At 35.8% G+C, this 24,396-nt stretch overlaps 2 protein-coding genes across 7 annotated transcripts in view; one reads left to right on the top strand and one right to left on the bottom strand.

Annotated features, from left to right (window-relative positions):
• Nucleotides 1-970: 970 nt before the first annotated feature.
• Nucleotides 971-22,098, bottom strand: LOC112564084. Of its 3 annotated transcripts, XM_025238670.1 has the most exons (17): nt 21,989-22,044; nt 21,611-21,708; nt 21,025-21,169; nt 20,666-20,774; nt 19,785-19,888; nt 19,473-19,579; nt 19,037-19,141; nt 17,832-18,041; nt 17,378-17,502; nt 16,663-16,759; nt 15,902-16,031; nt 15,108-15,285; nt 14,764-14,810; nt 12,866-12,950; nt 11,502-11,617; nt 3,186-3,313; nt 971-2,027 (listed from the first exon to the last, which is right to left on the bottom strand). In XM_025238670.1, the coding sequence occupies exons 8-17, from the start codon at nt 17,976-17,978 to the stop codon at nt 1,353-1,355; spliced, it is 1,728 nt and encodes a 575-aa protein (XP_025094455.1). In that variant the 5' UTR covers nt 17,979-18,041; nt 19,037-19,141; nt 19,473-19,579; nt 19,785-19,888; nt 20,666-20,774; nt 21,025-21,169; nt 21,611-21,708; nt 21,989-22,044; the 3' UTR covers nt 971-1,352. The 3 variants fall into 3 exon arrangements, with proteins under 3 accessions (XP_025094455.1, XP_025094457.1, XP_025094456.1); XM_025238672.1 differs by lacking the exon at nt 21,611-21,708 and having other exon boundaries at nt 21,989-22,098; XM_025238671.1 differs by lacking the exon at nt 21,989-22,044 and having other exon boundaries at nt 21,611-21,970.
• Nucleotides 4,785-24,396, top strand: part of LOC112564081 (ancient ubiquitous protein 1-like) — a 32,044-nt gene continuing 12,432 nt past the window's right edge. The window contains exons 1-2 of one of the 4 annotated variants that reach the window (XM_025238663.1): nt 4,785-5,051; nt 6,661-10,478. In XM_025238663.1, the coding sequence (XP_025094448.1) occupies nt 5,030-5,051; nt 6,661-9,023 (2,385 nt within the window). In that variant the 5' untranslated portion in view covers nt 4,785-5,029 and the 3' untranslated portion in view covers nt 9,024-10,478. The other 3 variants (XM_025238666.1, XM_025238664.1, XM_025238665.1) reach the window with 3 other exon arrangements.

Below are 24,396 nucleotides of genomic sequence, written 5' to 3'. Positions count from 1 at the left end.
AACACATCTTTGTCCATTCAGCATCAGCTTGTTGGAATTCCCTCCCTTTTATGACATGCCATCAGCAGACAACAAAGTCTTAAAACGTGCCTCTAAAACACAGTTGCTCAAGAAACATTTGGATTTTAAGGGAACAAGGTTTAGTCTAGCTATTTTTCCACGTCACATGTAGCTTTCAGCGTTTTCATTCATTGTACAGTTTCTACCAATCATATTGTCAATGTGATTGATCAGTGCTCAGGGTATGACTGTGACATTGTGGTACAGCGTATATAAACATGCCATTTTATAATTATATTCATTCTCCCAATTTTAAGAAGTCACCGGTGGCTACAAACGAAAGGGAAAAGCTTACTACCGAAAGAAAAGCCAATTACGACCTACCACTACTATACAGAGCCAACTTGGACATCCTAATCTGAGCACATCACCTCCACTTAATTCAAACATTGGGTCCACTCCTCCTCTCTTTACATTTCCCAAAATGACCCGTGTAACTCAGCAAAGTAGCCAATAAGGCCATCAAGAGTGCATCAAGTGCAAGCGTACAGGTGTTTCACTATTTCTCTCCACTGATATTATGCATTTCAATTACTTCTAAAGGCTTATTTTGTACTAGCCACTGTATCTGCTGTTGTTAGGAATGTGTGTGTGGGAAGAGAATGTGTATGAAAGAGACACTATTTCAACATGTGCATTCATCTTCTACATCATGTATGTGTACATACTATTGTTAGTACAAGCACTATTTTGAATTGCCCCTGGGTATCAATAAATTTGTATTGTATTATTTAAACAACACACCAGTTACCATGGCTAGTGTACATCTGTATACCTCTTCAGATACAAAGCTTCACATCTTAAAGTGTCAATTGCTTACCTGTTTATTTTGACATTTAATCAGGCACACCTAGCAATATTTGAGCATGTGTGCATGCAATGACAAAATCAATCAACAAATCAACATGCACACACTGCAGAAAGCTTTTTCATTAGTACTTTGATATCTGAATTAATTCTGTATGCATTTAACTGTAATAACTGTATTCAGTTTATTGCACTAATTGCAGAACAAACTGCTAAAGATAGAACTTCTACTACAAGCACCTGCGTTTACAATGTACATCACAAAAGATAGTTTTCAATAGCAAAAACTATGTTTTGTATCTTCTCTACAGGACAACAAACAACACGGCTGCATATGGTCAGCAGCCAAGAATAAGTTACAGTTTTTATTAGTACTTTGATTTCTGAATTCATTCTGTATGCATTTAACTGTAATAACTGTATTCAGTTTATTGCACTAATTGCAGAACAAACTGCTAAAGATAGAACTTCTACTACAATGTACATCACAAAAGATAGTTTTCAATAGCAAAAACTATGTTTTGTATCTCCTCTACAGGACAACAAACAACACGGCTGCATATGGTCAGCAGCCAAGAATAAGTTACAGGGTATTTCAAGTATTCATTTGCCCTTTCTGTTTCCTTCAAACTTTCTGTTGCATAAACTTCTGGTTTTGGTTGAAGTAAGTAGAATCTGTTTGCTGGCAGAAGATCGTCAAGCATTTCAAACACATAAGAATACAGCTCTATTTCGGACATTTGGGACTTCACACTGGATGATGATTCATGGAGTTGTGAAATGACTGCATTGTTTTCTGTAGGTTGTACAGCGGATGCTCCATGAAAGGATAAAGTTTCTGTCTTAACTCGGTGAAACATAGTTGTATAAGACTCTTCAGTTCCATCTTGCCCGCTGAAGCTCCCATCACAGGATGACCAAATGTTTTCATCATCGAGTCTCTGTTTATCTCCCATCTCCTCTTTAGCTTTTAACCTACCAACACCAAGGTCTTCATGTGCTATTTTTCTATGCCAGAAATCTTTTGCTTGGGTAATGTGACACAATGTGGATCTCTGGAATCTTGTTCCCATTTCTTTATCATTCATGACATTTTCAGCATTGATACAACTGTTTTTCCATGAAAATGACTTGCATTCTTCTTCACTGCTGCTTGCTTTCTGAAATTAAATAAATATATTTTAGCGCCACTTAAAATTGAATGACAAAAATGATTATTTACAAATTTCTCGTATGTAGTCTCTTAACATGTTGTATGACAAACATAATCACTCTTAACATGTATGTTGGACCAACACAAGAGTAAAGCTGGTGCTGTCTTTAGCTACCAGCATGGCATAAAATCTCAAACATTTGAGTATTAATAACAGTAAATAAAGGTTTCTTCACATTTCTTGACAAGGACTGTTAAGCAACACTTTATAATAATAAAAATAAACATGTGATTTACACAGTGCATGATCATACTCAGGAAGAAGCATGCTCTTGGTCCTTGAAACCCAAAGGAGACCAAATGGATATCATCCTAAACATTTCAAATGATTTATGAAAATTGATGTCAAATTACAAGTTACAGTTGTGATAAACGCAACAACTTTGATTATATGACTTCTACTGAATCAAAAACAAAAATAATGGAAAGTGGTAACCACGAGATTAACTGTAGACAGCCTAGAAAGAAATTATCACTGATTATTTTTATAACTACGTTAAAATTTTATCAAAAGTGAAGCACTTCAGAATACACATGTCTACATAAAAATTGATAAAAAGACAATTAAAATTAAACAGTTACAATTAGATGCCTGTCTCTCCATACAGGGGAGACACTATGTGCTTTCTGGTCTGGATTTAAAACCTCTTTGGAAACACCTATGCAATTGGTTTACCCTGAATATTACTTTCTCTCCTTTCTCCTCTCTGTTCTTTCATGTTTCTAACAATGCTCACTGTGCGTGCATGTTTGTATGATTGCTTGATTTACATCTTGTAAAGTACATTGAGGTAGCCTCCATGTGGGGAGGGCAGTCTGGCACCAACACAGAGAATGTTGGCTGCTCTAGGTTGAAATATTGTCTCCGGCACATTGTTCTATAGAGTCACAACTACATTGGATCTGGTTCTGGGCGTCGCTTCCCAGTTGGGTCCATGTCATGCCAGCTGCCTCCGCCTCCCTGTGGAGCTATCTCCTCCATGTCCCGCTTGTATCTATCTCCTCCAAGTCTGGATCTCCCAATCCTGAGCCACTCCTGCGGGTTCCAGCCTAAAGTTTGTCTATATACATACACTCACAATAATATTTGTAAATTAATCCTTACATCATCTTCACTGTCGATAAGGTTTTGACGAAGCTGGGCAGCTCGCTGATCTCTTTGTGTCCAACGGTTTAACAGAACATCTAGAGGTCGCTTTAGCAATTCGCGGTTTTCCTGCTTATAGTGTTGCACTGAAAAAAAATGAAAACATTTTACAGACATCAGGCAGGCCAGAATATAAGGTAAGTGGTGAGCCAAGAGAAAACTGTCATCTTGATTTTTCTTAATTAACACTAAATGCCAATGCTTAGTCATATCAAAATACAGTCGAATAAAGTAGAGTGGGCCTATGGACCTTATTCACATATGACCTCTTCCTGCATTCCACTGTTGTGTGAAAAACTAAAAAACAGAGGCCATAAAGAAAAGTTGTACATTCTCCAGTCTCTTTAATTATACACAACAGTGTGATTGAAGCTAGCTTACTCTTAGGCAGTTTACAATTGCCACATCCCTTTGCAGCATATAGGTCGACTTTCTCAAAAGTTGTTTACGAAACTCTTCACATATAGACTCAAATGAATAGGAGGAGTATGCTTAGTAAATTTCTTTTCCTTTTATGTGAAGACTAGTGAATATTTGTCAAAAACGTATTTTCCTAAGACTGCCAGGGCACATTTTATTCATATGTAGATATTGTGATCCAAAGGCTTTTAAGGAAGCCTACTTTCCCAATAATCTAGTATTCTCTGACAAGGGCTTTAATGCTTTTACATATCTAACAATGCAGGGAAGCAGAAATTAAAGTTCCATCTTCACAAAGTAAAAGTCATTAAATAGGTTTTAAAATTGAAAACCTGCGATATGTGTCTCAAGAGAAACATTTTACAAAGCATTTCCAATTACAATGACTAATTTCTTTCTTGGAAATTGCACATCACTAGAACTTGTCAATAATAAAAAGCCACACAAACATCACAATCACTCAACTACATAAAAAGCAAAAACCATGACGCATGACTGTTGCAAGCACGCAATCTGCCATGTTCGTGCGGCTGACACAAGAAGAATAACCACTTATTAAGCTCGTCAAAGCATTCAGTGTCACTCAAGTATAATTTACGGTGATCATGGGCTCCTGCTGCGGAACCGAAAAAGACGACCGATTTCAAGATAACTCTCCTTTCGATCTCGAGGGTTTTCACACCCTTCGTTAGTGCTCTACTTTCGGTGTCTTAATAAGGTGACCAGATTTCAGCGGGACAGTACCGCCCTTGTCCGCGTGTCCCGCCTGCTCATGAGATGTCCCGGCGGGACGCTCAATGTCCCTCTTACATCTAAAACGTCGATCAATGTCCCGCTTGTAGCTGATTATCGTACATTGATTCGCACCCGTGCCTTTGGTTTTGGCTTTTGCCTATCGCCGTTTGATTATTAATTCATAGTTTACTGCCTTTCAGAGGAAATCCCCCCTCCCCAGCTTTTCTTGTCGATGATTACACCATCACGGCACGCGTCCGCTTGCGCTCCCGAAACGTCTGGTCACGCTGGTGTCTAAATACTACCCGGTCATTGGTTCAGGAGAGCCCTGCGTGTCACAACATACATTACAAATATGGAATATATACTCGGATGTGTAAGGCTTACTTAATTTCTTCTCTAAGTTATCTGATTAACGCCAGGGTTGCTAAGTTGTGGTAAGCGTAGGTTGGAAGCGTTCTCCCACAGCGGATGTCGGAAGTACGCAGTGAATGGATGAAAGCTATCGCACGATTGGTCAAAAGAAGACGGTGATGTCATGTCGCTACCTATATATATACACACACGCGCGTGCATATATACTTACAACATTCGCTTCTAAAGGAAGAGGCGTTTTCGCTGCTAACAGGCATCAACAATTTATTTAAATGGGTACTACATCAGACAGGTGTAAGTATTTTTTGCTCCAAGACTATGTATTAGTGTATTTGGGAATTGTTTTCACTCCTCCCTCAGTCGACTTCCTACTTTCGTTTTTTCTAGAAAACGGAGGTATACCTTTAAAGTTACAAAAATGCTCACACGACGCTGTTATTGTTGCTGCTTGGCCCATAACTGACCTAAGGTAAAGGAGCGACGACTAGACTGCATATCTTTCATAAAAGTTCCATACCAATCGTATCAACGTAGTATACTCTGTTCCTCTTGACATATTGACTTGTATATGTTATTTTAGCTGTTAGTAACAAGTGCTTTTCATTAAATGTTAGTCTTAATTTGGGTTTACTGAACAGAAACATTTCCTGTCCCAAGCAAAAATTGTTTTTATTCAAATCACCTGGTCAGACGACAGGAGAAATTTTTAGGCAGAACTAAAAGACTGTAGTCATACTGTACACCTATCTTTTGTCTTTTGGAATAGTCGTTTAAAATGAATTATTATGAATTAATGTGTTTCTTTAATTAACTACAATGAATTTTATAAGGCACAAGTATATTGGTTTCTGCATTATGTCCACCATTTGTAATTCTATAGATGTATAGACACAGCTACTTTGTTTAGTGTCAAGAATAAGAGTTTCACTAAGTTTGATTAAACTTTATGTCTGTCTAATAAAGGCCAAGACAGAAATTTTTCTTTTGCTCACAATCACTACACATACAAACATGAATCTGTCATGTCTGTGATACAAACATAAATATATATACACACACAATATAATGGGCCAACATATACTTAATTATCTGTGCTACAGGTATCAGAGAGTGATACTCTACTAGCTTATATCCATAGGTATGTGCATAAATTATTGATAAACACTTCTTCACTATTTAAACAGATTTTAGAGTCTATTTTGAAAAAAATAACACAAAATCTACAGCATTAAGGAAAATGATTGTAATTTAAAATGAACCACTTTTCTTCCCTGAAGTTCATAATTGAAAGCTTTTCAAGACAATGACATAAGTTTTTTTTTCATCAGAACTCTACAGTTTTTACATTTTTCAACAACAGAAACAGTGTCTTTAAAAGTAAGATGCACATAAGTAGTAGATTATGAAAAATGTTTCAATGCTGTCTTAACTATTATATGTATGAAACATAGTTCACAAATGTATCAATGAATGTATCTAAATTCTATAAACAAAAGAAAAGCTGTAGGCTGTTACAGTTACTGCACATTACTTTTTTCTAGCATTGGAATGTTCCACGTTTTGAAGCTACACTGAAAAGAGAGAAATTTTTTTAAAAAAATAGTGTTAGGAAGACAATTTTCAAATGGCCACAATGCAGTTTCTTTAATCAAGCATAAGGAATGACATAGTCTACAGCCAGGCAGTTATCTTTAATCTTTCATATTAAAAAATTAATCCTTTCCTAATTTAATGGGAGATAGAAAAACTCCAATAGGCATCCAGTCAGGCTTGTGGAAATAAAATATTTTCTTGGTCCATATAATTTGAAGTTGCTACTGGTGAATGCCAAAGTTTATACCAGTGCGACATCACACTAGGATCCACAAAAGAGTACTCTGAAGGCTAAGTTCTTTCTTTTCAGGTTACACACACCTACTGTCCTGCCAATGGGTCAAAGACAGGGATACATTTCTTTCCCAGCTCAAGGAATACCCTCATTCCTTTCTCATAAGAGGCTTTGATCACCTGTCATCAGAGCGAATGCAAGCTGGCCTTGAGGCTGCTCTAAAAATTGGTTACAAGACTGACGTGGAGAAGATACGAGCAAAAAACCTCCTTGCCTTCTTGCTATTCTGCCAAAAAAGAGAAACAGAAGCTCTGCAAGTAACCGAAGAGACCCTTCAGATAAGTGATCAGAAGAACATTGTATCATTGGCAAATAAGGCTGTCATCCTTTGGCACTTAGGCCGACGCAACGAGGCACAGCACCAGGTGCAATTGTTGAAGGATCTGAAATGTGATGAAAGGTTTGACTATCTGTTAATTAAAGCCAAAGGGGAACTTGCTTTCAGCTATACACGCATGGGACCACAGTTTATCCCAGAAGCAATATTAACATTCAAAGAAATTTTACCCAGTGCCAAAGACCCAGAAATATGGTTGTGGAAGTTTGGTCTAGCTCTAGTCTACCGGCGTGCTCTAAACCCCCGACACTTTTACATTTTAGGGCAGAATAGTCTGCCAGATGATATAAGTGATTTGACCTGGCAACTTCTTCAAGAAGTCATACGAAAATCCAGAAGCACTAGCCTACAAGCAAAAGCATACTCTGAACTGGCTCTTTTCTTATTTCACAATAAAAAGGATGCTAACTTGCAGAAAAAAACAGGTTTAACTCCAATAGCTGCTTGCAAAAAAGCACTGAAGCTCGATGGTAAAGATTTTTCAGTTCTTGTCAAAGTTGGAAAGGTGTTTCGATATGAAAGGCAGACCAAAGAATCTTTGGACTGTTTACAGAAAGCGGAGTCTATTCGATCATCATCATCTGTTCACCACCACCTTGCCCTTACATACAAAGCACTTGCTAAAGAACAATTCTGTTCACAAAAGAGACTCCACAGAAAGTCGGCAGCTAAGACTGTACACCAATGCAGTGACATTCAATCAAGAATGGGGCGAGAGGCCCGAGAACTGAGGAAAATGATAAAGGCTCCTATCAGCAAAGCTGTAGAGTTTAAGCTGACAGATGATTTTGTACCACAAACAGTAGAACATTTAAAACAAGCGATGAAGTTCAGCAGAGGGGAAAATCTACGAGCAGTCTATGACCTAGCCCTCATGCACAAGGTTTTAGGAGAAACAGATGATGCCCTGCTGCTATTAGAACAGATTCGAAATTCAAGAATAGCAGGTGCATTTGAAATAGTGAATGCATGTGAACAAACAGGATTAATCTTGAAGGATCTGAGCGAAAAAGAGAAAGATGAAAATAGAAAAATGCAGCTGGAAAAAGAGAGTGAGTCTATGCTAATGCTTGCACTCCAATCAGCCACAGCAAATTTCTGGCAACATCCTGATATTAAGCCACATATATGCACAGCGTGGAATTCATTTTCTGAGCTTCTAACAGCAAAAGATGAATCACAGAATCCTGAACATCACAAGTTGCTAGAAAAGGCACAGCTCTTTCAGCTGGTCAAAAATCACAAAGAGGCAATAGCAATACTGCAACGCATCAGAGACATAGCACCTGAAGAAGGGAATAAACCAGAGTACCTTAAAATGTTAGCAGAAAGTTACATTGAATCAGAACAGTACTGTGAGGCAGTTATATTAATTGAAATACTTAAGGGCAGTCAAGGAGGAAATTCATCCTTTGGTCTACTTGAATCCATAAATTTGACAAATCTTTACTTGAAAGCTGCTGAGCAACATTTACTGTGTTCTCAGACAATAACAGTTTCTAAGTTCTACTTCATGAATGCTTTCACAAAAGAGATTTGTGATGAAATGGAAAGGATGGCTGTTGATAAGAACCCTAGTGACAGTGAAGATAAGGAAATGTGGCACATTATGCTGCTTTATGATAATGAAGATGATGATGCTGAGAAAAAAGCAAACACACTAGCTGAACTACTGCACAATTCTTCTGGTTTAAAAGTAACATGCATGGATGAAGATGTTCGTCTTGGTACATTTATATTGGAAGGTACACTGGGAATTATGAAAAAATGTCATCTGTTAGTATTCTTGGTGAGCCAGAATGACTCAAGTTTAACCTTAACCTTTTATATCACACAAGCAATAAGAATAAACACAAGAATTAAAACCTTTACACTCACAAGTGCTAAGACCCCTGAACTTCTTGCTCCATATCCTTCTATGCCCTATCCTGCAGAACTACATGATATCAATGTTAAAAATCTGAATTGTGATAAAAGTGCAGTCACGGCTGTCTGCCGACTCTTTCGCTTTCTTGTTAACTCCCAAGAAAACACTCTATGATGGTATGTCTGTCACTAGAGCTGCATTAACATAAAACGTGGACATGTCTAAGATCTGTAATAATACTCTGACAATAGATTCTTCAAAACCCTTAACTTTACTGAGTACAAATGATTATAGGTTCTTAACAGAATGGATAATGAGTTGTATGAGCAGTGCAAATACTACTTCTCATGTTTAAGACACTAATCACTAAATCTGCTAGTTCAGTTTTTCTCATCAGATTCTTATTTAGTAACAAGGTTACCAAAATTGCTACTTCTAGTCTAAAGGAATGATGTCATAATATCAAGTAGCCTTCTGTTCAAAAGTAGTGTAAGCCTACCCATTATATGCTTTTTACCTTTGGGGGGGATGGGGGGGTTTGCAAAGTTGATTGGACTTGAAAGAACAGCTATGCTTTTACTACATGACTTCATAATGAAGCTTAGACTGTATCATGCTCACATATATACTTATGTGCGCAGACTCTGTGAAGTACTTTGTTAATGAAATGTTAATTTCTTAAATAGATGTAAATGTACATATCTTGTAAATAGAAATGATAACAAGGAACAAAACTTAGCCTACACTAATAAATTGTAAAAAATGTTATATTTATATGTATATGTACATAAATAAAAAAGTATTGTAATGGCATTAAACAATGTATAACTGCCTCATGATACCTCGTGATACCTCGTGACATTCAAATCTTATTTATGCATTGCATGACATGTTATTGGTTACGAATATGTCTAAAATACGTGCACAAATTGGGGAAGTGATCTTGTGTTAGCTTGTGGTGACCTAAGGTCACCAATTATATCTTACTGTCGTTGGAGGTGTATGTGTGTATATATAAAGTGTCAGAAGGATAAATTATTGTAGTCAAGATATATGTACTCAACTGTATACTGATAGCACATGAACACTACCTTTAATTGCCCTTGTGAACTAATAAAGTTGTATTGTAACTTTTTCAGAGGGATGTAATTGTAAATATTTGGTCTGTTGTTTCATATGAGTCAAGCTTATTAATGCACAGCCATCAGCTCATGTTTCGCTATGGTGGCACAAAGTTTCCAGTCAAAAAGGGAGATAAAAATTGCTTGGTGCCATCTGCAGAACTCTTGCTCTCCCATTACTATTTGCAGCTGTCACTATAGCTTGCACTCCACCACCCACCTCTCTCTGTCAGATACCACAATGCTAATTACATTATGCATTGCCTTTTTTATTTACTTTGCTTTTTAAAATGTGGAAAAGTTGTAGCCTGTGTGTATACCTGATTGTATGGTGTTGAATGGCTTGATGCATATCTACGTATCCGTGATTGTAATAGTTTGGTAGATACCTGTATTTATGCCATGTGGATATACATACAAGTTAAGGTCTAGTGGTGAGCAAGCTAAATATTGTACCCCTTATGAAATTGAGCCATAACCCTGAATCATTAAAGAATATCGTATGGTCTCGTTTCTTTCTCTATCTCTTTCTCTTTGCCTCTGTGGTTGTTACTGTCTCAAATTATGATGTTATCCATGTTTGTCACACAATTTCTTCTAGACCAACTAACATCTTCGAATGGAGACAACAAACATAAGAAATAAACATGTTCTTATGCAAGGTTCACCTTCCAAAGGAAGCAACTTTCAAGCCATGATCAAATCCATCTGGCAAATAATATTAGGATTGGATAAATAGCTACAAATAGTACTGATTTATGCACAAAGCCAACTATTCCACGCCACTCCTACAGAAACTGCAGTGGATGCTCTGCTGTACTACATAAAATAGCCTTCATGGTCTTGCCCAATGGCACCTGCTACAAATGTTGAAAAGTTTGCTCATATAGACCCCCTCAATGTACCTAGCATCAAAGGACAAAACTTGGTGTTGCTCCATCTCTGGCTTCATATAAAATGCCTTGGCACCATCACCCTAACTTTAACCTATCATGAAAGCTTTCAAGGCTGGTGGTCACTTTCTCTTCCCTCTATCCATCTTGTCCCTACTTCCTATTCCCTACTTTTGGTTTTGTAGTTTGCAACTGTACTACTGTATTTAGGGCTGCTCTTTTGTTCAAACACATTGAACTCGCTCCTGAACTGGGAAATGCACCATGTAAGTGCTTTTTTTTTTAATTTAAGATATATATATATATAACATGATAAAAATGTGAGGATTGTCCGACACAACAAATAACCCAAAAACCTATTTGCAAGTACTTAAACAACCATATTCCATATTTTAAAGTAGAAATCATAAACACAGATGCATGTAGGGTAAAACAATGGAGTAGTACATATCTGACAAGCTTATAGTAAGAGGGAAATCATTCTCATGTCATTGTGGCACATATGTATATTTTTACATTTTGTACATGAGACCACTGTGTATCAGTCATTCTTCATGAAATGTCCTATGAAAGCCTTTCACATCATGTTGTAGTCTATTATTAATAATTCTCAGCTTAATTTAAGGAAGTTCTCTCACCTTTTCTTTTTTTGGTTCTGTTGTACAGGTGGATGCTGCTGAACGTTTTATCTTTACATCCTGCAGTCCTGAATGCTCTGCATGTCAGTTCTATGTCTGGTGTAGCAGAGTAGTCACTGCATATAACCATTGAGGTTAGTTTAAATGATTCTTTTAAATAAAAATATTGGCATTCTTTGTAATCTCATTATATTTTCAAAAAAGGTGTAATCTTAACATTCAATAATTTTTCCAGTTCATTCGTAAGGCTGCTTTGAATATTCTGGCTTCTCTCTGTGTGTGTTAGAGGATTGTCCTTTTCTCCAACTATGTTGAGGATAGGAAAGGAAACCTCATGATACAAGTTCCTAATCAAAGACCTCATGCAATGGGAGCGTCTGCTTATTTTTTTTTAATTCCAATTACTATTACTCAATCAGCCCACTGAGTATGGCTAGATTTGGTTAAAGCACTAAAACAATGATCACACTATTTAAATACCCCATTCTTTTGTAAACAGTTGCTAAAAGGAAAACATTGCTATTCCTCTTTGTATCTTCTATGTTTGTTTTTTATTACTCATCTGCATAGTTGTTTCTCCTTCCATCCTTCATATTCTGTCCATGTCTTTTACTTGTCTCTTAAGTATTGAAAGTACGCGTCTTCATAAGCATGCCATGTGCTATATTATATATCACACGTTTATTATTAAACGGTTTTTGACATTTTTGGTGACACTTTCCCCATTCAACATTTAATATTTCTTACACTTAAGGGCTTACTTTGACTGTTGGAAAATTTTCGTGTTTTAGTTAGTATAAGGCTCTAGAGATTATATAAAATGTGTACTTGAACATATGAAACAATAAAAAAGACAAAATACTGAATAACTTGTAAATTGCAGGGTGAAGACTTGAGTATTACATAACTCATTTTTGTTGGCAGTGTAAAAAAATTTTTTCTTAATATGCCTCTCTTTTTTTTGCATTAGATCCACCTGCACTTTACAGGTATATTCACTTTTTTTTTTTTTACAAAAATTTACAAAACATATACAAATATATGCCTATAAAACTGTTTTATAGTATTCAAAAATAGCTTCAGAATTAGTCTAAATCATCTCAGCTGTAGTTGTTAAAATTTAGTCGCATAAAATTGTTCCATCTGTGTGGTACACCTGCATTTAGGTCGTGAGGTAGGAAAAAAAAAAACTCCTTGAGTTTAGACCTCCTAGCAGTGGTTACATATTTTGGACATGTTAATTTGTACTTCATTTTCCTTTAACTAGCAGTCAGTTGACTGTTCCATCTTCCTTCAATTTTTAATCTTCTACTTTAGTTTTATCATTTAGATCCAGGGCAAAGCATTTCTAGTGGCCTACTCACCTTTTGTCCCAGGGAGATTGGGACTTGATGAAGAATTTGTGGTTGGCATGAGCCTGCCATGCATCCCACTCAAACAATTCTTCACCTGCAAATGTGGCTTATGTTTAAAACATTGTTTTCTTTGAAAACTCTTAATTCATTACACAGTTACTATCAGTATTATTTCAATATAATACTTTTAATATATGCTTTAAGACAGATACAAAGAATATTCTGCAAGTGATAATGGTGTAGAATCCATTCCAAAAGTGCTCTCCAGCAGGAAAATCTATTTACTATTAACTCTTTCTATATGATTCACTTTTGCAGTACCAAACATCTTCACAGCTACATTGTGTTTTACACACAGTAATGTAACCTGGGTTGTGTTTACTTCGTGCTGTAAATAAAATGAATATAAAAGGGAAGAATCTGTTGGCTTTTTCAGGATTGTTTTATTATGAATTACTATTCTTAAGGAACCAAAATAGTCAACCAATTAGGTGTTTTGTTATATTTGAAAGTAGGTAATGAGTCAGTTGATCAAGAGACATGTTTGAGAAGGTTGCTGATTACTTGGTTTGACATGTATTTGTACTTCAACAGCTGAAGATGACAAAAGTAAAACTTGAAGTTTAATGCATATTCTACTAAAATATTTCATTTGTGGCACTTTGTTTGTATATATTATGTAAATAGTTTTTTTTCAATTTTTGCCTCCCTTATCTTCTTTCATGACAGAAACTCTTGATTCCATACAGCTACCATCTTTCATTTGAATTTAGTAAAAGAAAACAAACAATATTTCTTGCAAATCCTATTGCTTAATTTTTTTTTGTTGTTTAATGCTCTTTAAAATGTGTGTCAAAAATGGTTGTCTTAACTGTACATTAATAGGTATAAATATTGATGATGATGATGATGATGATGATGTAGTTTTATAACGCGCTAGTATCTGCATCACAAAAATGCGCTCAATGGCGGTGATCCCAGCAGCCTCCAAACTGCAGGTCAAATGATAACTTCAAATAATTTTAAACAAGTGAGTCTTAAGATTTTTCTTAAAAGATGCAAGACTAGCAGACTCCTTGGTCGAGAGGGGAAGCGAGTTCCACAAAAGCGGGGCTACATTTGAGAAGGATCGGAAACCCCCAGTCTTCTTGTTAGTATTCCCTGACTGAACAGTCGGTCGTCTAAGTCTGAATTGGGCTGCTGAACGAAGGTTCCACTGAGGTTGGTGATGGCGAATGAGATCTTGAATATTGAAATATTGAAACATCAAACTTTGTGCCACCACTACCGTTCTAAACATTTGTTCACATTGTTTTTCATCTGTATTGAATGAGTGAAGCCACTCTCTTGACTTAATCCACTTGCAAAGATGTTACAGATTTTCTCTGAAAACTTACTTTAAAGACCCAGTACTTCTACACCCGGGATCGGTGCATGAAAAAAATCTTTTTTCGATGGACGAACATTTCCAGTGCTCTGATACGATGCAGCCGGACATTCTACAACTTGTTTCTGAAGTGGCCCGCGACACGGCTGTCCGAAATGGATATGGCCCGCGACACGGCTGTCCGAAATGGATATTCCCCGCAGGCCGAAAAAGGTTGTGCATCACTGTTCTACACACTCATTTCAGCTCGCTTTCTTTTAATGACAAAATGAAAATGACATCCACAAGTAAGATCTTCAAACTCTAAATTCAAAAGCAGTCCTGCAGTACCTTGCATGTGCCCATTAAGGCACTAGATGAATATGTGAACAACCCATACAAGATAACTGTTAAATCTGATAAATGGTCTCACTCTTGTGTATCATTTCCAGGGAATAAAAATCCTGTTATAGGACTACAAGAATTATATATATAATTTAAAAAATGAATACATAAAGGACTTCAATATCTGCATGCTTACCTAGCTGTAGATCTGTTTTCACTCTTCTTGTATACTCTGACAGCTGTCTGCAATGACAGTAAAATATCAACTCACTCTTTGCAGTTTGTTGTTTTTTTTAAAATAAATATCAAGCTTTATCTATTACTACTTCTCACACTTCTGGCATTATATTTTCACAATGCAGGTTTTCTCCCTTTTTAAAAAGGAATTTCTGTTCAAAAAGTAAATGTTGTTTCCATGCTTTTACTTGGTTTAACTGCAGTTTACTTTAAACAACTTCATTTCTATTAGTATGGTCAAAATCAGCTATCAGTGTTTGGTAAAAACACATCTAGATTATGAAAATAAAAAAATCAGATCACCTCTCCTTGCTGTCATTAACACCAAACAGTAGCTTCAGCATGACAATGATGTAAGCAACACATTGGGCATCAAAGTTTTTGACAGACACCTCACGAGTAGCATGCTTAGCATTGTGTGTGCATGCTAATTCTGGTGGTGCCTTTTCACACAGATGGTGAACAAGATTAATCATCTCCACTGAAAAAAAATCATAAAATCAAAGAAAAAACTTACAAGCTGTTTCTGTAAACATCCATTTTTCTTTAAATCTATGACTTACATGTCCCACTGAAAAGGTACCAGAAAAGTTTTAAGAGAAAAGGGTCGAAGAGGTGTTAATCACAGAATGATTATCACGTAAATAACTTTTATCCATTCTGCATTTCATAACCAATCTTCCTGAAAAAAACAATCAATATCTGAGCAAGTAGAAGAACTTCAGTTATTCTTTACCTGTCTACACTTTACATTAAACTGTAAAATAACACTTTCTTCTCCTTAAAATAGACACTTTGTTTTTAAATTATCACTGTGACAAGTCTACAAACAAAATATAGAAGTCTGAAAAAAAAAAACTTTGCCAAAATAGCATTTAGTCTGGCTAGCAAATTCTTAGTAAAAATTTGTTTTCTCATAACTATGAATGACCCTAAATGAGATTTAGCTTCTCAACTGATTAAAGCAAGTTCAACTTCAAATTAAATGATTAACATGCATGTATTAGTTCACAAGTGGAAATGAGTCCATAAGAATTTTACAACAGGTTTCTGACTGTAAAGTCATTTTCTTCAGTTAAGTGGCATAGTCTACTGACCTGGTAAGTCAAGCTGCAAAATATAACGGCTAATGACGTATTTTGTGGGAAAGGCTGGTAATTTTTTGATACCTAGAAATCTAGCAACTTTGCCTGATAGCAGTCTAAGCTTTGTGGATGTCATATGACTCTGCAAAGAAAAATATGGTTTGATTTAGCTAGGGATTGCACTAAATCCTCTTTATGGATTGAAACAGGTGTATTACTAACACAAATATAATCTGTTCCTAACATGAAAAGAACATGTCTGTGGATTCATGACTTAGCATTGTCTAGGTTTGAGTTTCACAGCTTTGGCTATTAACTATTTCAAAATATTGGCTGTTTGTTACAACACCAAAGAAAGGCTGCTTGCTTCTTGACCATGGTTACAATATTGAAAAGACTGTTCACCTCTCATTAACTATTCATTATGATACTACAAGTATTTATAACAGGAATACATTTTTATACCAACTAAATAGCATATCCTGTATCAAATAAATCAAATGGTTTATATTTTAGAAGTGCTTTAAGACAAAAAAAATTTTTTGCTTTTCTTCTATTTCATCATGCATTATAACAAACATTTTTAAATCCTTGAGCACATATTTATTAACTGACTGGTAACTGTGAACAGATTAATATCTGCAGGGGGGGATGAATACCAAGTATAAGTTGCACATTTCTTTAAAATAATACAAAATTCTTTACTTTGTACATGTGGCTTTAGATGATACTTCATTTGGCTTTTAGTGTAAAAACTCAATGTTAGTACTCACTGGATGGAAGAGATGTTCATCATAGCAAAATAGTTTTAGGTCACTGGGCAGCAGATGAGTCACTTCCAAGTAAGGAAATGAACCATCATAAACCCACCTGTCCAAATAAGCCAAGTAATGAAAAAAAAATTCACAAATTGCTAAAATTCTCACACAAGTTTTAAGACTGTTATAATGGAACTTACTCTGATTTAGAACTAGATCCATTTTATCATGAGTTTGGCTGCAGTATGCAGGCTGCTTTTCTAATTGAAAATAAGAAAAGGCTCATGCCTACTTGTCAAGGCATTATATTTGAACTTCAAAACTATAGGCTGTTTCTTACTATAAGAACACCAAACACTGGTCAGGAGATAGCAGAAGAGAATGAGTCATTGTAGACCGAGAAAGAAAGACAGAGAGTTAAGACACATACACATAATGGTCACTGTAAGTGTGAATTTTATTTGTTCTTATTATTACCTTTGCATATTATGTGTTTGGTGATATGAAATGTTTTAAAGCAACCAAAATTTCATTTTCAAAAGTAGGAAACCTCCTGGGGCAGTAGGTGGAATGAAGTTCAAGACAAGGATTTCTAAGGTATCAGCTGACCTCTTTAGTCTAAAGGACCAATCTCTGCTTCCTATCCATAGCTAACTTTGAAGCAGTTTTAGCTCTAGTCTATAGCTTTGACCCCAAAAGTATAAAAAGGTGATCACATATAACCACTTACTTGATGACATCAGAAACTGTTATGCCCGGTGAAGTAAACAGCAGTCCCAGATAACAAAAAACAACAGTTTTGTACAGGTCCATGAACTCAGCTTGGTAAGCAATTTTGCTGAGTTGTAAATATCTCTGGTAGCAGATTAATCATAAGTAATTAATTAATGACAAATTACCTGCAGATAAACATAACAGTTCATAACAGCATCAAACATAACAATAACATCGAACAGCTTTATGACTAAAAATATAAGTTATGATCATCCCTTCACTTTTGTTAAAACTGAACAGTCAACAAACTTTACACATTTCTTTCTATGCAATGTTTAAACATATCCCCACTCCATGCAAATTATGTTTCTAATGCTCCCACTCTATCCTGTACAGGCACTTTGCTGTCATAGTAATACCTAGTACTTTTTACAATTTCTAACTCCTTGTTTATACATGAATTTCCTCACCTCTTTTCTTTGTCTTTTACAGACATACTTATTTTTACTGTGCTCTTGATTATGGCTTTCTTTTTGGCTGCTCTTCTTTTCCTCGTCATCCTCATACAACAGTTCCCAGGATGAACAAGAATCTAAGCTGCTATCACTGTCACTCATGGGAAGATTGTCCTCTACACAAACAGTTTCCCCATGTAGAACTTCTGATGCTTTAACTTGTTCCTGGGTTGAAAAAAAAATGACAGATAAGAAAATTCAATTTAATATGCAGGCATTGTTTACAGTCAAGAGAATGGTACTTCTGCACAAAAATTTTCTGATGTACTATAAATTATAGGTTATCTTGCAACAGATTTTACAATCTGTGGTAGTCAAACACAAGAAAACTGGCTGAGCTTCATTTTGATTGTAAATAGGACAGTGTATTTTTATAAACCATAAAATTACCCAGTCCTTATTGAGTCCTTAATAACAGAGATATGTGGAATATTTTGTGCAAAAAGCATTAACACCAAGTAAATTATCAAATTTCAAATAGTTTCAAAAATCATGTCACATATACTTAACCTAAAACCTTTGGTTTGATTTTGGTACTATTGAAAATCAGAGGCTAAACAAGGTAGGTTGGTTGGTTGGTTTAGTAATAAGTACTTTCACCTTGTGATTTCACACGATTTGCGGGTAAGGGTGGGTAGTGAAGGAAACCAGGGTTACCTGGAGAAAACCCCTGATGCCCAGCCCGGTAGACAGATGTCACATACAGAGAGCACTCCAAGACAAAATCTGAATCTAGAACCTAACTGCAGTGTGACAAACAAATGTTTTAACCCCTGCACTAAGGGGGTCCCATAGAAAAAAGAACCATCATGTTGTCATTTCAATAGCTAAATCCACAACCCTTCAGCTTGGGATAATAAATATAATAATAATAATAAATCTGACTACACCGATTAGGGGATGTGGGGAGACAGGACAGGGGACTGAATCCTCTTCCATTAAAGAAGAATGGTTAAAGTTGTTGTATTGACCAGACAAGCAAAAATGCACAAAAGTGTTGATCAGAAAATGAAAACAGCCTGTGATTTCCTTAAAGATATACAAAAATTAGTCTCTGTGTAGATACCTAATTTCCTGAAAACTCCCATTGAGAAAAGGCTGAAACTACCAGATTCTAGTAACTTTACCCCAGAAAACACACACACATGCATACACATTACTTCTTTTTTTCTTGCTAATTTGACATTGGTATGCTTGTCTCAGTAGACTGCTTCCATCTTACTGGGGTTGTCACTGGGTTCTCGCAGTTTCCCATGTACTTTTCCCTACAATAAATCAGATAATTAGTCAACAGCTACAAATCTAACAAGCACAGGCAACCTGCTCCAAGCAGGCCAAGACACTTAGAAGCATCACTTTATGTGAAAATTTTTACAATAGCCACATTTTCTTAATAAAATAATTATTAAACATCACATATCTATATAATCTCTCTCACTTTATATATATCTAAAACACATGCTATATAGCATGAAGCACAGGGCATTGGCTGCACACCAAATTCTTCAAGTAATTCCTGAATTACCAAACTACTTGATTCTGAATTACTATACTCTAAGAAAATCTTCTTACAGCCACCAGAAAAACTATGCTAACCTGTGCCGGCTTCCCTTCTCCACATTTTTTGCCAGCAAGCGGATGTCATCAATGAATGCTACTCCAAGCTGCGAGAGATACTTTGCCCACAAGCGTAGTACAGCTTCCTAGAGTGTGTTAAAATAAATAGAAAATTACAAACATAAATTTTATATTACAAATCCACATATTATTTTTACCAATACTTAATAACCACTGGGAATCATATTAACCCAAGTTTTAGATCACAGGAATCCTAATGTGAAAAATGAAGTAAAAATCTTTTAGAAAAATTGCTGAAAATCTTTTAGCCACTATCTCTTGTTACTTCACCTTGAGATCAGGATCTGCTCCATGCAAAATTAAAGCATCCACTTGGGCCTGCATAATTATCTGGTAGGCTTCATACAATGTCCATGGTCTACCTTTTTCAAATTCTGGAAAAATGAAAAAATGGTGAGTCTTAAGCTAAAATCTCCTTTTCCAAGTACTTTGATAAATGTTACTCAGTATCAGGGCTTTTCCTGTAAAATACATAAAAATCATTTTTATAAAGTTCACACCAGTAAGTCAGAAATTTGATGACTGGTAAGGTACCTGTAACCCTGGTGCAGTGAATATAACTGTTCACCATCTCTAAGGCACTGAATATGGAAAGTGAAGGCTGCCCCTCTCATTCTACTCCCTTTACCTACCCTGATGAATCAAACTATCATTTCCAATGAGCAGCTGTTGTGTGGACAAGGGACTAAGGTCTCAAACCAAATACTACTTATTAATGATTACCCATAATGCACATAAATTTCACATACAAATATGTTAATAAAAGTTAGATAAAAATACCCTGTCTTCTCTTTTGTCCCAAATTGGAAAAGACAATAACTGGCAGGTAAAATAAAAATCCTTTCATAGACTCACTCCATCTTTTATAGATTTTTTACTGGAAAATGTATCTTTAAGAAGTACTCTTAATTTGAAAAAAAAGGATTTAAGAATTAACTTACATAAGTGTCAACTGAGCACTAACTTGAGTAAACATTTAACGTAATTTATTTTTTTTAGGTAATTTAATAAAATTGTGATAATATAATGCAAAATATTTAAAACCATACATACACTGGGGTGGACTTCGAGAGGATGGCCCATTTCATAATCACTAAAAACATACAGCGGTCTGACAAGCATGCACTAAGGAATGCAAAACAAACACACACCATTTACAAACTTTGAATCATGGCTTGTCTTCTTTTTCTTTACTTCCCTCAGGACACCAGGTGCAGGAAGTACAGCATCTGTTTCATCTAGCTCTACTGTCTGTATATTCTAAAATTCAAAAAAAGGAATTTTACTTATTGGCATTTCAGAATTGAAATAATACCTTTAACAATTTCTTGGAATTTCTGTAGTTGAAAAGTACACCAATTTACCATATGATTTTAATTCCTTTGCTTTCTTTCATAGACCTGACTTTTTTCCTTATTCTGTGGCACTGACACTATAGCATCAAAGATATTTACAGCAAAATCACTCAGATGAGATGTATACAATAATTTTCTAAACAAAATTTACATACCTGTGACTGTGTCTGACACACCAAGCAGTAAAAAAGACCATCTAACTCTTCAAATTCTGTACCAGCGCAGACATGACACTCTGGCATGATTACACCTGTTTTTCCATTCTTATTCGAGGATTGCAATTAGATGCACCACAAAAATCTTCAAAAAGAAAAGAAAGGGTTATTTAAACCAGTCACTGATTTCATTATCTTATAAATCATGCATTTTGTGGCGTCGTGTGTGTGTGTTCACTTACTTGTGGTGCACAGCACCTGATTATTTTACAAGTTCTGAAAAAGTAATCCATATAACCAGCCAAACTATAACCATCATGAATTAATGTGTACTTAATCCACCATTAGTCTTGTCAAAGGAAGAAACCCCACAGACCAGCCCTCAGAAAATACTATCCTGTACAGAATACAGCCGAGCCATTTGAAAAAAAAAATTTGTAATTTTGAAATAGTTTTACCGAGTCACTTCCTACCCAGCCTCAGTCTGTAACACACGTATTACTCACGACAGCAAATTTTCAACTCTTTTTCCCTACACTGGATTCATGATCATGAATTAAAAATTTGAACACCGTTTAAAACTTACCCCTAATCAGACTTTTTAAACCATTTGAACTTGATCAACTCCCTCTTCGTTCGAAACACCAGCAAAATGAAATACGATAGTTTCCGCTCGTACCCTGACTTGTTGATAGAATAAGAAAGGAAATGTTCTTTCAGTAATCGGCGACTAGTTCAATTAATTCTCATTGGAAAAAAAAAATCTTCACTCCAACAACCTAAATGTTCGATCGGTCATCAATGAGATAACTTCAACGAAGCACCCAAATAGCTCACGTGACATGGTTCATGCGTTCATTCATGTAAGGTTGAGCACAAAAATGACTTTCGAAACATTCGCAACAAAGTGCAGTAGTGATCTACTTATTTTATATTTATTATAGAAAATACAAAGTAGACGCACACCGTGTGAAAGTTTGTCCACGATCAGTATAACTAAGGTACATCACTCCCAATTATATTTTGTAGTTTTATCCCTTTGTTAGAATACGCAAAAGTGCTTTTAATACTTTTACCCTTCATACTCTGGTCCGTATGTCTCGTTATTTTTTTGTAATTGTGGTACTTTCTGACGGGCATTCAATAGCTAAAAGACAAGTCAGTTTTCAATTAATTTATTGTCGCTCACAAATATATGACGTCATAGATTTTCGTGAAAATGGCGACTTCCATATTGTAATCGCTGGTCAACTTCCATATTTTACACAAACTTCTTTTTGCTACCCAATAAAGAAGGCAAAAAATGGCAGCTCATTGTGTTGAAAAATTCATAAGCTGCCACAGGTAAATACTTTTATATTTGAAAGATAGATTGGCATCGTAAATGAAATTCCCAGGGGGTAAACTTACAAGTTTTACTTACCCAAACTTATGTTACTTTCTGTCTGGTTGATTATTGTGTACCTGCTAATTTAGTAAAGCAAGATATTATGGAAGTTAGTTTGATATGTGAAATGACTGATAAGATGTTTTGCCCCAATTCACGAAAAACTCATGCCTCTGATCAGTCTTCCTATTTATGTTGTTTACTGTTTATCCGTTGCATAATTTTGATATTAAAAATAGTAAATAACTATCGCCAGTGATTACACATATATAGGATACATCTGCAATTAGACGCTTTGAAACTTGACTGAAAGCAGTTAAGCTTGGTTATTTCCATAAGAGGACAGAACAAATAGAATAGCTCTAAAATACACTATCGTACACAGACCTATAACATCCATACCAATATGACGCAAATAAAAATTTGCTACAAGGTGGTATATGTTTTCATAAAAGTAAATAGTAAGAAAAAAATTGTCAGTGTAATCGTAAATCAAGTAGGAAACAAGATATAGACAGGACAATTGATATTAATCGGCTGCTACTCATAGCCCGTCCATCCACAATACGCATCTGATAAACATCATCTGCTCATTTTCCACTTTACATTTCTCCGTTTGCCCAAACTTGAGGTTTTTCATAGTCTGCCACAAACCCTAACCTTAACTTTTAAGCTATGCAGAAACATTAGGTGTGAACTTCACAAAATCTCTCCATTGACGAAATTTAGTAAGAAAAGTAAAATACTTTAGAAAAACATACAAAATAAACAAAAATCGACACTTTAGCACAGAATGGCCAGCATAAAAGCACAAGAGGGATGTCCTGAAGCATATCCACTTTTCATATAATCAAATAAAGCACAGGCAAGCACATTTTTTCAAGACTTAATAAATAAAGTGGGCAAAGATAATGGTACAGATTTGTTTAGTAAGTGATTTTTTCAGTTGATTTAGTAATCTGAGACTAAGAATCGTCATAAGAAAGCACAAAACTTTACAAAAACTCTTTTTTTCCTTCCCAATTTCGAATTAAGTCAATCACATCTTGAGTTTTAGGTAAGCAGAAAAATTGTAAGTCTTTGCTGAAAATGAGCAAGTGAAGCTCAGTGTATCCATAAGGTGGATGGACATATGTGTAGCTAAATGGTTGAGAGTATGATTTGGTTAGAATTAGATAAAACTTTTCTTTCTTGTTAACTCTGCCTGGAAACCCATGGTCCCAAACCCAGATGAAGGAAGAAGGTTAGGCATGGGGCTAGCAACATTACCCTGTAAATCTCAACCCATGCTACAGAAACCGCAAATGCAACACAAGCACAACGAGGAGATCCCTCTTCAGAAGGGCCTGTGACACATGTTGGCGAAAGCCTTCAGGAAGTCAGCTCACCAAGCAATCTTCTTTCTCTTCATTTCTTTCTCATAGTAGGAACAACTTGTGTTCACCAAGCTGGTTTGTTCACCTTTTCAGCTTTTTTTCATCCTTCATTTATCTTTATTACTAATATCAGTTTTTTCCTATAATCCACAAGGAAAGACTGTAAGATCTACTAATCTAGGCCATTATGGTAGAAGAAGTAGACAATTTTAAAATGGTTGTTAGTTTATTTCATGCTATTCTTCGAGCATAGGGCCACAACAACACCTCTCCAACAGACCTGATTTTGGGAACCCCTTCATTCAGGCCCATGTGGTTCCAGTATCCTTTACCTAACTCTCTGCTTATCTTGTCCCAACTCTCCTTTTTACCTGAGGGTTCAAGTGCCTCTCTGGCAATGGTGTCAGCTGGTTTGCACAGGGTGTATCCTATCCAGTCCCACTTGCATTTTGTGATGGCTTGACTAGTGGGATTTTAATTGTTTTTTCTTCCCACAGGCTGATATTGAAGAATTTTTTAGGCCATCTAATGCCCAGGATATGACGTAGGCCTCAATTGGTAAAAGTCTGGATTTTATTAATGGTGTTTGTCCCTCTCCATATTTTAGAA

The sequence above is a fragment of the Pomacea canaliculata genome, linkage group LG5 (assembly GCF_003073045.1).
Source record: "Pomacea canaliculata isolate SZHN2017 linkage group LG5, ASM307304v1, whole genome shotgun sequence".
Lineage (NCBI taxonomy): Eukaryota > Metazoa > Mollusca > Gastropoda > Architaenioglossa > Ampullariidae > Pomacea > Pomacea canaliculata.
Note: the sequence above shows the minus strand (reverse complement) of the source record. Positions and strands in the feature narration are given on the sequence as shown.

Excerpts from the sequence above, each read along its gene's own strand:
- LOC112564084 (XM_025238672.1), bottom strand. The coding sequence starts at position 17,978 with ATGAGTGACAGTGATAGCAGCTTAGATTCTTGTTCATCCTGGGAACTG. Across the intron at positions 17,503-17,831 it reads GTAAAAGACAAAGAAAAGAG|AGATATTTACAACTCAGCAA; the intron begins GTGAGGAAATTC and ends ATCTGCTACCAG. Across the intron at positions 11,618-12,865 it reads CAATCTCCCTGGGACAAAAG|TGACTACTCTGCTACACCAG; the intron begins GTGAGTAGGCCA and ends GGTTATATGCAG.